The sequence below is a fragment of the Arachis stenosperma genome, chromosome 2, assembly GCF_014773155.1.
Source record: "Arachis stenosperma cultivar V10309 chromosome 2, arast.V10309.gnm1.PFL2, whole genome shotgun sequence".
Lineage (NCBI taxonomy): Eukaryota > Viridiplantae > Streptophyta > Magnoliopsida > Fabales > Fabaceae > Arachis > Arachis stenosperma.
In genome coordinates, this window is record NC_080378.1 from 2,252,994 (window position 1) to 2,266,840 (window position 13,847).

Below are 13,847 nucleotides of genomic sequence, written 5' to 3' on the forward strand. Positions count from 1 at the left end.
TATATGAAAAAGTATTGGGAGACAATGATATTACAGTACAATGTGTACAATAAGAATAAAAAAGAAATTAAAATAATATAAGAATTAATTTAATTAATTCTTAATAATTACTCATTTTGAATTCAAATATTAGGATCAATTTTTTTTTTTTAACATTAATCCTAATTCTAATTTTCTTTCAGCGCCGTTCTTCTTCTTCATTTCTCTCGGCGCCGGCGTTCTTTAGTAGTGTTCTGGTTGGTTTTTAAGTTCTCAGTACTTTGAATGTTTTCAGATTTTGAATTTTTTTTCTCTTAAATTGATGTTAAAGAAAGAGTGAATATAAGAAGTGTGTGTTAATGCAATTAAGAAAAGAGGTTAATAACATGTCTATAGATATTAGTTATGAGGAGTCAATAGAATATTTGTACAATGTGTACAATGGAGGTTTAGGAAGTATTAGAAACAATCAGCTGAAATTTTTGAAATGAGTGGTATTATGATATGGTATTAGAGCTCTAGATCTGAAAGGTCAAGAGTTCAATTCTTAGTGAATCCAAAAATCAGTTTAAACTTTGGTTATTCTAGATAATATGGAAGATGTTCATTTTGTAACTCGTAAAGAGCTTGTAATTTCCATGGAATGAAATATAATGTGTAAATTGATATGTACATGTTTCATGCAAATGAACTAATTATATTCAACTACAAAATTACACTATTATTATCACTACCATTAACACTACCTTACCACTACGTAAGTACGAAAAAAATAGGTGTCCAAGTTTTTTCAATCAAGTTTAATTTTAATTAAGTGATTAATAATATAGAAATTTACTCTCGAATAACCAATTTAATTAAAACTTGACAACATACGTATGATTTGTACATGTATACGTAGAAGGATTCGGCTACATGAGACTGAGTTGGACTATTCTCATGTTTGTATTATAACTCTTGGAACAAATTAAAGTTGTATATTCTTTTAGAGAGTGAGATATCCAATATAAGTGGAAGCCTATTGTCTTTAGGGTTAACATCCTTCATATTTCATAGTAATAGTGATTATTAAAAAGAAATCATCAGAGTCCCTTACTAATAGCATAGAAGTTGCCTCAGTCACTAAGAGAAATAAATTCTAGAAAACCATACTGTTAATTACCTTGCTGATACAAAAGTTGAGACACTTGAAATTTTGTTGCTTCTTTCATAGAGTTAAAAACATAAAATTGTAACCAACTTGGGTTTGTCGAGTGGTCAGCTCACTCGTCTGCTTAAACAAGTGTCGGGAGTTCGAATGCCTTGTGCATGCAGCAATCCATTGACCAGCGGCAGACCTTTAAATGGAACTCAGATCCGTGACGAATTAGTCCTTGACCTGTCGGGTTGGGAGATACCGTGGGAAACAAAAAAAATTGTGAGTATTTTGGAGGGAGAAAAATGCTCTGGATGTTACGTTGTCCAACTCTTAATCAATAACGAACTCTGCTTGATAACCACTTGTAACAGTTCAAATACTGAGTAACAACTAATATAAGGATTTGGAAAAGTATTTAACGTTTTGAATACATAAAAATAATAAATAGCCGCACTAAAACATTTTCTCATAAACATGAAACAAAGGCAGTGTAATAAGCTAATAAATTAAGAATAATAGAAGGTTTATTTTAATCTTGTTAAAAGAGAGGCTAATGACGTAGCTAACCTGCTTGCAAAGTGAGAGACTACAGATGATGTTGAATTTGTAGAATGGTTGAATCTTTAGTAGGAGTTGCATGATATCCTTCAACAAGACCGTGTAGTGTTTCTTTGATTTTTCTTTTGTTTTTTTGAGCCTTGTGCTGTGTTCTAATTTGGTTTTAAGACACCAAAGAAAAAAGGTTAGGAGCACCAGACAATCAAAAAGGGAATACATTGAATGAACAATGAAGCTGAATTATGGTATCGTCCTTACCTTACACTATGAATTATTAGATATTAATAAACATACACTAAGTATATATATATACCTTTTATATGTTAAATATAAATAATAATAAAAGGACATATGAAAATAGTAAAATAGTAAAGGTTTTATATTTAGGTAAGGAATTTTAGATTTAAAATCTTAAAAATGATAAATTTATTTTTACGATAAATTTGACTAAATTATCATATAACGATTTTAATTATTAATTTTATATAAAAATAACTGTATATAAATTTTTATTTTAATAAAAAATATTACTAAAATTGTATAATTACCATAATAATAATAATCATATATTTTTTTATAATACATATATTTAATTTAATAAGCAAAAAAGAAAAAGAAAGACTGAAAGAGAATTGACAAAAAGTCAAATAATAAAAAATAAAAAATAGAAAGAGACGGTGATGTGACGAGTGGTGCTAGTAAATCCTGGTCCTACACTGGGTTTCATTTTCTTGGTTTAAAACCTAAGTTTAATCCACGATTTATGTATGTGTCGCCCATGGTAATTTCTGCCACGTTTTTGTTTTATGGTTGCACCTAAATTATTTAGATTAAATAAGTAAATTATTTTAATAAATATTATTTATCAAATAATTTTTTAATTTTTCTATTAGATAAATTAGTGTTCACATAAATTTGTTTATCACTAATTTGAGCAAATGCTTAATAATTTTTATAACTTTATTAAATAATAGTATAAATTAATTTGTCTAATTTTTTTATTTTTGACTATAAGAGTGAGGACCATAGTTTATCTAGACTTTATAATTAGGGACCAAATAACTTACCTTAAACTTAATAATAGTTAGAGAAAAGGATAAATTAGTCCCTGACTTTTTACTCTGCGGATATTTTAGTCTTTAACCATTGGAAAATACTTTTAAGTTTTTGACGTCTTTAAAAGTTGGACGGATCAGTCCCTCCGTCTATAAGCCACTGTCAGACCCAACAAAAAAAGCTGACGTGACTTCCCCTCTGCTTACCTGGCATCATAGCTTCCCACATAGCGCGTTAGTGGGATAGAGCTTTTGAAAAATGGACACATAAGTCCTTGTCACTCAAAACGACATCGTTTTGAAAAATGACTTTGGCGTTCACCACAATGACACTGAACCTTGTTCTTCTGATGGCAATGGTGGCCACCAACATCCTCTCACTCTATCACCTCTCTTCAACTCTCTAATCGCCAAAATCCCCCCAAACCACCCACTCCCGTCCCCGACCAGCTCCTCCACCAGCTCCACACAATACGTGTCACCTCAACTACCTCACGCGCCTCCAACACTCCACTGACACAACCACCACCTCTTCCACTATCCCACTAGATCTACTCCTATACTACCACCTCAACCCGATAGCCTCTTCCTGCCACAACTACCCTGACCTCTTCCACAAGTACATGTCCTACACTCCCTTCTCTCTTTGCCCCTCCGACTCCAACCTCGCCGAATCTCTTATCCTTCGTGGCTGCCACCCCTCCCCTGTTGCCGCTGCTTCTCCCGAACCGCGCCGCACAAACCCTCATACCCTCTCTCTCAAGACGCTTTCCCTTCTTCACTCTCCGATTTCTCTATAATTTAGAACCATTACCCTTGCAAATCCTTCAATTGCTTCCACCGCCAAAATCCTAACCTAGGTTTAAACCCTTCCTCCGACTATGAGCGTGGGTGCGCCATACAGCGAGACGGTGGCGCCGAGGGGGCTTGTGCCACTTCACGTGCCGCTGCAGCAGCGACTGCCGGTGTTCGACAGAGTGGTGGACCTTGTGCAGTGCGGGCGTGCCGTGAACTGGTGGATTCCGGTGAAGATGATGGAATTCTTGCTGTTTGATGTGGATAGGGTTTTGAGAGGTGGATGGTACTTGTGGATTGACAGATTTTTCAGCAAAAGGGTGGACTTTGAAAAGCTGTATGCGCTATTGATTGGAAAATTAGGTTACAAGAAGGTAAAGTGGGCCACTAGGAATAAGGCTAATGCTAGTGGCATCAAGAATGCTGAGGTTTTTCTCACTGCATTATTGCAGAAGCCTACTTCAAGAGTGAGAGTATGTTGGTGGCCACCATTGCCATCAGAAGAACAAGGTTCAGTGTCATTGTGGTGAATGCCAAAGCCATTTTTCAAAACGACGTCGTTTTGAGCGACAGGGACTTATGTGTCTATTTTTCAAAAGCTCCATCCCACTAACGTGTCACGTGGGAAGCCGTGACGCCAGGTAAGCAGAGGGGAAGTCACGTCAGCCATTTCCATTGAATCTGAGGGTGGCTTATGGACGGAAAGACTGATCCGTCCAATTTTTAAAGTTGTCAGAGACTTAAAAATATTTTTTAATGGTTAGAGACTAAAATATTCACAGAGTAAAAAGTCAGAGACTAATTTGCCATTTTCTCTAATAGTTAAAACTCGCGGTTCTCCCTAATGAATGAGTTTAATTTAGTATAAGTATAAAAGTTAAAAATTCTTTTCTCATGCCTAACATAGTAACATGCATTGCTAACTCCGCGACACCATATTAATTAGCTGGAGTTTACAGAAAGCAGTTAATGGTGTTTCACATAAACTTATAAATGTTATTTACCAATGAACATATATTATATATAGCTTAGATCATCTCTAATAGGGAACTCATTCCAATTCTTATTTATGGTCCACTTGTCATAAAAAGTAACTCTACATTCGTTTTTACGTCATAAACAATAAATAGGAACTCAAAACATCTCTCTTTTCTATTAGGAGGAACTAACTTTAGTTCCTATTGTGGTCCCACTTAATTAATTAATTAAAATAATTAAAATTAATGTAGCTATTATTTTTTTAATAATATTATTTAAATTTATAAATTCAAAAATAATTCACTATTATAAGATATTAATATTTAAAAAAATTATATATAACAATAATACACAATATATAATTCGAAATTACATTAATTTATAAAATTACTTAATACAAAGAAAAATATAGTTAAATTTTATAGTTGACGATAAATATTATAAAATTGACATATGTGTTCAATCAAATTCTCTTTTAATTGCTGCTGTCTATTTAATTATTATAATTATTAATTAATTTAAACTAATTTATAAAATTACTTAATATAAAAAATATAATTAAACTAATTTACAAAATTAATTAATATATATAATATATATTTTAATTTATGTATATGTAACATATTTTTCAATTCTTTTATATGTAATATCAACAGTTATAATATATATGTATAGAATATAATTATCATTTTATATATTCCACATGTTAAATTTTTGTTGGAGACCGAGAGTTTCTCTCCTCATCAATTCATGTGAAGGAACTCATTTGAGTTCATATTCTACCGGACAAAAATACTCTTATGTCAGAGGAAGAATTTAAGATAATTACCATTGGAGTTGCTCTTAGTTTATAAGGATTTGTACATACACAACTAATTAATTATTTTAGGTTCAAATTAGATGCTGACATGTTAAAATTCGAAAAGGGACAAATATAAAATTAATTTATTTAATTTAATATTTATAATTTTATACATATAATTAAGGGACAAATATAAAAGGGACGAGCAGTGGCTTCGCCCAACCTCTCCTCCCTCAAATTTTCAGCAATTATATCTTTATACAAGATATATGCTTAAATAAAATTTTATATGTGCATTTTTCAGTATGTGATAGATTTAATTTTTAATTGTTTTATTCACTAATATTTTTACTTAATTGATTTAATATTATACACTTAAATTTTTATAATCTTTTAAATTAGTTTCTATATACTTATTTCTATAGCCATTTTTTAAAAATTCATTTATTTTATAATAATATTAAAATATTAATATATTTAACTTTTATATTGTTATTATATAAAAGATTAATAATGATTTATGTTATGATAATCACATTGTGTATATTTTAAATATTTATTTTCATATAAAAAATATTTTTTTTCTAATTTTATATGTTCATAAACCTTTTTTTCTTTTAAGAATCCAATGACTTCATATCATGCGTCAAAATGCTTTTACATAGCGAAAAATATAATACACAAAGAGATAAATAAAAAGTTTATGTAAAGTTTGGTCCTTTATATTAAAATTTCTAAATCTGTTGTTGCATATAATATTCATAATTAAACACTTATTATATCTAATATAATCATACTACTATTGGTTTAAAGAGTACTTATGTTTTTACCAATATGATAACTTTGGTTGATACCAAATTCAAAGATGGTAGAGGCTTGGGTTAACCTTGGATCGGATGAGATGAAAATGAAGCATTTGGAGTTATTCACTGAATTGCTCAATTATGCTACTCTTGATCCAAGTCCTTTGGCAATGTCTAACTCAAAGTTATATAGACTTGAATCATTAGCCATTAAATAAAATGTGGAACCTATATTGTAAGAATTGAAAAAAAAAACACCTATGTACTTTATCTCATCAGTTCGTGCACTTAAGAGAAATTATTTTATAATGTGTTTTATGTATTAGTCAAAACATCTTGTAATTTTCATAATTAGGTGGGGCATATTATTAAGCTCCATTTATTGTATAGTAAAGAAAAATGAATCCATTTGATGTTTAACTTTTAAGTGTTTTGGGTGATATGTCCAGTACTTCTTATTTGTCAGGAATTAAAAAGAGCCGAAGGTTTTTAGGTTTTAATAAAGTTGGATGGTGGGACAATAGTAGTCCTTTTTTTTTTTGTTTTCAGAAGAATATAAACACTTTTATCGGATAGAAGTGTTTGTTCAGTTCATTGTTGGTTTAATTTTTCTTCATACTTAGGATGTGTTGAGATTTTGATTTTTTTCTAAAAGAAAAAAATTGATGATAAAAAAAAAAGTGAATATATAAGTTGTATGTTTCTCGGTCTAAAAATTCTATATATATATATATATATATATATATATATATATATATATATAAATACAGGATATAATAGACACAAAACACGTAAACACGTGAAATTTAAAATTCTTATAAAACACATGACACTGTATATATATAAAATATAAAATATTTTAATCTATTCTAAATAGTGGTTTTGAATAATTTTTTTTATAAATATAATAAAAATTGATGATTTTTTAGTCTACTCTAAGTGTTTTCTGTTTCACTTTAGAACAATAATATTGAAGTGTTGATAAAATACATCTTAAAAATCTAACTCAATATGGAATACATGAAGTAGATAATCTGATTTAGATTTAAGTGTTACGTTTTTTGTATGTATATAGTCTCATGCATGTGGGGAAATTGAAGAGAAGTAAGAAAGCTATGGTACGTATGAATAAATAATGACATTTTAAAAAGCAGGTGGGAGGCTAAGTACAAAAAAGGATAGATGTCCAAATTTTTTCCAATCAAATTTTGATATTTAGCGATCAATAATATAGAATTTTATTTTCTCTCCGCCATGCCAGTATTTCGTTGCTGCATCCTCTTTTGCTATGGCAAAAAAGAAGAAGTGTCCTTTTTGCTATGGCAAATAAGAAGACTAAAAATGTTGCTGAAATTTTTTGTCATTATCGAATTTTTGGTGATTATATCAGCATTTTTTATTTACTGTGATATTATTTTTTTTATATAATTACGTGATTTTATTAAATTTTAAATTTTTTAAAAATTATTTTATATTATTTTATCAGGATCAGAATCTTTTAAATACTGATTTAATTTTACTTTTTTTAGAGGAATATAATTTGTATTTGTATATATCCAATTATAAGTGAGATACAATTATGAAATGACATCTGTGAGTTTTATATTTTATTTAATAATAAATAACTGTAGGTGTGCTTATTTTAATATGTATGAGAAAAAAAATACAACTACAATTTTATTTATTAATTTATGACTAATTTAGGAGTGAGAATATTTTCTCCACTTCCAATTTTTTGGAATAAATATTTTTATGTAAAAGTCACGTGTAGCCGCAACTCAATTTTTATCATCAATAAATGAAAATTTAATCAATTATAATATCTATAAAATTATTTAACCAATCAATGATTTTTTTAGGAAAAAAATCAAAGTTTATCCAACTTTTTAGGCTGCGTTTGTTTTTGAGAACAGGACATACAAGGACATTGAAGAATAAGACAGGATAAAATATTAATGGACAGAGACACAAAATTATATTCTTATATTCTATTTGGTAATAAATTAGAACAAATGATGAAAATTCAATTTATTCTTATTTTTTTCATTTAAAATATTTGAGATGAAAAGTATAATTATAAAAAATTAACAAGAATAATAAAAAAAATAAAAAATAAATTATGTCTTTTGTTAGTGTCTCTGTATCTTTTCTGTTAGAATGGACACAAAATACACTAATTCAGTGTCTCTAAATATATTGTCTTTACTTATGTCTTTTCTGTCAAATATAATTTTATATCTCTATATTTCTGTTTCAGTGTCCTATCTCTACAAACAAATACAGCTTTAGTGATGCCCTAAACACATGTTAGTCTAAGAAGTGATGATAATAGCTTCATGGTAACCTGCCATTTGCCATATGGTTAGGGAAAATGTTATTTTATGCAAAGCCAAACCTTATTTGTCAACTAAATCAAAATCAATCTAAACCACACATTGTATTTTGATAAAGAGAGAAGTGTATGAAAAATAATAGAATAATTATTCAAATCAATAAGAATTTAAAATTAAATATTTTAGTCTTTTAAATTTTAAAATACACAAAATAATTTTTAATATTTACTTTCATTAAATAATATAGTCTCTTTCATTGGTTAGTTATTAACAATAATTTTTGACGTGAAACATTAACTTATGCACGCGTGTGATATGGACAAAGTATATAAAATAATTTTTAAAAAATTTAAAAATCTCAAAATATTTTCTAAAAAAATAAAAATTTTAAAATAAATTTTTTGAATTATTTTTATATAATTACTTTTAAATTGATAAAATTTAATTTCTAATATTTTTGGTGTATTTATCTCAAATTTAATTATTTATAAACAAAATTTTTATATATTTTTAAAACAAATAAATTATAAATTAATTTTAAAAGGTACTTTTTTCAAAAAATTAAAATTAAAATAAATGAATTTATATTTATTTTTGACCATGCTAGACATTAATTTAATTTAATTATAGGTATCGTATATTCTATGATCATTCTTTAATAATAAAAAAGAGAATAAATTAATGTTGTTTGAAAAGATAGGAGAACTCCCATTTAACATAAAAAATTTTACGTAAATAATTAAAAATATTTGCACAAGTACACGCATAAAGACAACATTTTAAAACTTGTATACAATGCAAACTAAGTCATTTATAAAATCAAATGTTTAGTCAACCACAAAATTAATGTAGATGTGATTTACAAAAATATAAAACTCCTAATACTTTGCAATATTTGAAAAAAAAAAGTCTTAGCAAATTCAAATATTTTGTTCATATTTTTTTTAGAAAATTTTAAAATTCAGTTGTAATGTTGCATAAAATAAGTTTATAGTTAAAGTTTGTTATGCTATCACAATTAGTAATTGTCCCAAGAAAATATAGATTTTTTTTCACTTTAAAATATTTTTCTAAGTTTATTTACTATCAATATCTCAAGAATTTAGGTTATATAAATAATAACCTTCATAATTCAATAAAGTCTTAGATTTAGGTGTTATTATTATAGTTTTTATATCATCTTCGTATAGATATCATATGTTAATAATTAAATAATATTAATTTTATGGCATTTCAGTGTAATAAATAAAATTATGTTTTAGTATATATTTTAATATTTTTGGTATTTTTTATTTATTATATATTTTTAACAATATTTTATTTTCTTATAATTTATTTATTTTTTAATTAAAAGTGAGGACCATAGTTTATCTAGACTTTATAACTAGGGACCGAATAATCTAACTTAAACTTAATAATAGTTAAAACTCGCCATTCTTCCCAATGAATGAGTTTAATTTAGAAGGTATGAAACTTAAAAATTATTCTCCCATGCCTAACATGCATTGCTAACTCCGCGACACCATATTAATTCACAGAAAGGAGTTAATGGTGTTTCACATAAATTTACTTATAAATGTGATTTACCAATGAACATATAGCTTAGCTTACAAGGGTTTGTACCTACACAACTAATTAATTATTTTTGGTTCAAATTCTAGATGCTGACATGTTTAAATTCGAAAGAAAGTATTTTACTTGTAAGCTATGGTAATGTTAGAAAAATAATAATATAAAATTATCTTGTTTAACTTAACATTTATAATTTTATACATATAATCAGGGATAAACATAAAGGTTATAAATAGTGTGGCATTATCCAATCTCCTTTTCAGCAATTATATCTTTATACAAGATATATGCTTAAAAAAATAAAATTTTTTACATAATTTTAGTTGTTTTATATGTGATTATTTTTTAGTATGATAAATTTATATAATTCTTAATTATTTTATTTATTAATATTTTTATTTAACCAATTTAAAATGATATATAGTTAAGTCTTTATACTTTTTCAAATTAGTTTCTAATGCTTATTTCTATAGTCATTTTTAAAAAAATTCATTTATTTTATAATAATATTAAAATATTAATATATTTAACATTCATATTATTATATAAGAGATTAATAATAATTTATGTTATGATAATCATATTATGTATTTTAGATGTTCTTTTTTTATAAAAAATATTTTTTTCTAATTTTATATGTTCATAAACTTTTTTTTTTTAAAAAATTCAATGGCTTCATATCATGCGTCAAATGCTTTTATATTGCGAAAAATATAACACAGAGGGATCAATAAAAAATTTATATGAAGTTTGGCCTCTTTATATTAAAATTTTTAAATTCGTTCTTGCATATAATATTTATAATTATATATTTATTATATTTAATATAATTATTCTAATATAAATATATGTTAAAATATAAAATACACATTAAATATAAATTAAATAACATATGTATTTATATACAAAAATATATATATAGTTTATTTTAGTATATAAATAATATTTTGTATCTAATATTACTCGTTTATATATTCTAGCAATAATTAGATAATGCAAAATAAGGTAAGTTTAAATTACTTTATGTTTATTTTCTGTTGTCTCCTAATATTTTTGAGTAAATTAATAGTCTAATTTAATTCGAGTGAAATAATTTTCTTTTAATAAGAGAATGTATGTACTAATTAATTTAATTGATTAAGTAGTCAGTTCATTTATCTATTTAAATAAGTGTGACGAATTAGTTCTTATAGCATTCATATATAAAAAAGGGAGATATTCCGATAAAGATGGTTAAAACATTTTTTTTTAAAGATATTTGTTATTAACTAAAATTTAATATATATAATTAATTAAACTATATTATTTTTGTCAAAATTAGATCATATAAATTGATTTAGTAAAAAAATTAGTAAATCAAATCTTGAACCGATTTAAATTAATATTCTTTTTATAAAAAATGAATACAATAACCTTATTATAAAAAATGACTAAAATATTTTTATTATATATATTTTGTAATTTTAAAAATTCTAAATTCTAACTCTATAACCACACAAAGAAAAAAAAGATTAAAACTTAGGGTTCTTAATACACACATATATATATATATAAGAATATTTTAATTATTTTTTATAATAGAAATATTATAAAAGAATATTTTAATTATTTTTTATAATAGAAATATTATAATTATTTTTTTATAAAAAAAATTAATTTAGACCCGTCAAGGTATAATTTATTAATTTTTTGACCAAATTAATTTATATAATCTAATTTTGATAAAAATAACATAATTTAATCAATTATATACATGCATGCTTTAAAGTATATTCATATATGATCACTAGATCATAAGTTTCTCTAAAAAAATGAAAGGGTCTAATGCTCTATATATAGACACATTAACCAGATTAAAATGGACAACTACAATATAACTTTCCTTCTCAATCTCTTCATAAGCTATATAGAGCTCATTATTTTAGCTAAACAATGGAAGAAGTTAAAGTTGAAATTATTTCTAAAGAAAATATTAAACCTTCATCTCCCACACCCTCTCACCTAAAAACCTTCAAACACTCTTTTTTAGATCAACTTGTTCCTTTTCCTCATGCAACAATCATCCTATTCTACACCTCACAAAATCTCTTTGAATTTTCTGAGGGATTAGAGTTGCTTAAACAATCATTATCTGAAACACTAACACAATTTTACCCTTTTGCTGGAAAGATCAAAGATGATTTGTCCATTGATTGCAATGATGAAGGTGCTAACTTTGTAGTAGTCAAAGTGAATTGTTCTGTTTCAAAGTTTCTAAAAAAGCCTGATTTGAATTCATTGAACAAGTTTATTCCAACTACTCCAAACTTTGAAAAAACAATGACAGGGGCTCATGTGATTAACATTCAAGTTAATATCTTTGATTGTGGTGGAATTGCAATTGGATTTCGCATTTCTCATAGGATCGCTGATGGTGATTCAATTGACACCTTCCTGAAGGCGTGGACAGAAAGAGCCGGCTACAACTGCAATTCAAAACTTTTGACAGAACCAAACTTTGCTACAAATTCATTGTTCCCAACAAGTACTTTACATTTCAGAGACTTGTCAAGAAAAACATGGGGTTCCATTTTTAGAAAAGAAAAATGGGTCACAAGGAGGTTTGTGTTCAAAAATTCAGCTATTGCCACCCTCAAGGCTCAAATAGTGGCAAAATCTTCATCCGACCCGTTGAAGAATCATCCTAATACTCCTTCACGTGTTCAGATAGTTTCTGCCTTGTTGTGGAAGTATTTCATGGCCGCGTCGAAGGATCAATTTGGAACTCAAAGGCCTTCAATGGTGTTTAACGCGGTGAACCTTCGCCGAAGAATGGAAGAGTCTCTACATCCTGAGAATTCTATAGGGAATTTTCTATGGTTGGCAACTTCAGAACACATGAGTGAGCATGAGTTGAATTTGAATGAGTTGGTGAGTAAAGTGAAGAAGTCAATTGAAGAAATTGATAAGGATTTTGTTGCAAGGTTGCAAAGTGACAAGGAAGGGAGTTCAATCGTAGAAAATGCTCTTGGAAAAATTAGCGGTGAAACATGGTCTAATAATAAGAGTGATGAGGCATTGGAAAGATTATGTATTAGTAGTTGGTGTAACTTTGGATTCTATGATGTTGATTTTGGATGGGGAACACCAATATGGATGAGTAGTATTGGTATAGAAAGTAATTCAGTGTTAACCAATATGATAATCTTGATTGATACTAAGTTCAAAGATGGTATAGAAGCTTGGATTACCTTGGATGAGGAGAAAATGAAGTATTTGGTGTCAACTGAATTACTCACTTATGCAACTCTTGATCCAAGTCCTTTGACAGGGTCTAACTCAGGCTTGAATTGATTCATTCTCTTCTTTATCATTAGCCACATCTTATTCATAATGGAAGAGAATGAATTGACTAAGTAATAAAAAAACAAGTATGTACTAAGGAGAAATTATTATAGTGTATTCCATGTTTTAGTCAAAACTTCTTGTAATTCTTACAATAAAGTGGGGTAATGATTATTAAGCTCCGTCTATTATATTATATAGTAAAAAATAAATAAATTAATTTGATGCTTTAATTAAAAGTGACTATTATAACGAAGATTTTATAATTATTATCATGTGAAAATATTTTATTTTTACTATTAAATGACTTAATTTTATATGTTATAAAAATATTATCTTTATTTAAAATGTAATTAAACAAATAAATCACACTTTTTAAATAAAAATTGTCATAAAAAAATATTTTTAATATTTTTAATATTTTCACATGATGATAATTATAAAATCTTCGTTACAGTAGTCACTATTAGTCAAAAGTGAAGTTAATACTATCCTAGCACTACTTAAGTA

General features: G+C 26.8%; 2 protein-coding genes across 2 annotated transcripts; both read left to right on the plus strand.

The window, feature by feature from the left end:
* The first annotated feature begins 3,611 nt into the window (after positions 1-3,611).
* On the plus strand, positions 3,612-4,055 carry LOC130961195 (probable methyltransferase At1g29790). The gene has a single exon (XM_057886940.1). The coding sequence runs from the start codon at positions 3,612-3,614 to the stop codon at positions 4,053-4,055; it is 444 nt and encodes a 147-aa protein (XP_057742923.1).
* Positions 4,056-11,945: 7,890 nt separating this feature from the next.
* LOC130961196 (stemmadenine O-acetyltransferase-like) lies at positions 11,946-13,346 on the plus strand. The gene has a single exon (XM_057886941.1). The coding sequence runs from the start codon at positions 11,946-11,948 to the stop codon at positions 13,344-13,346; it is 1,401 nt and encodes a 466-aa protein (XP_057742924.1).
* Positions 13,347-13,847: the final 501 nt, after the last annotated feature.

Excerpts from the sequence above, each read along its gene's own strand:
- LOC130961195 (XM_057886940.1), top strand. The coding sequence starts at position 3,612 with ATGAGCGTGGGTGCGCCATACAGCGAGACGGTGGCGCCGAGGGGGCTT.
- LOC130961196 (XM_057886941.1), top strand. The coding sequence starts at position 11,946 with ATGGAAGAAGTTAAAGTTGAAATTATTTCTAAAGAAAATATTAAACCT.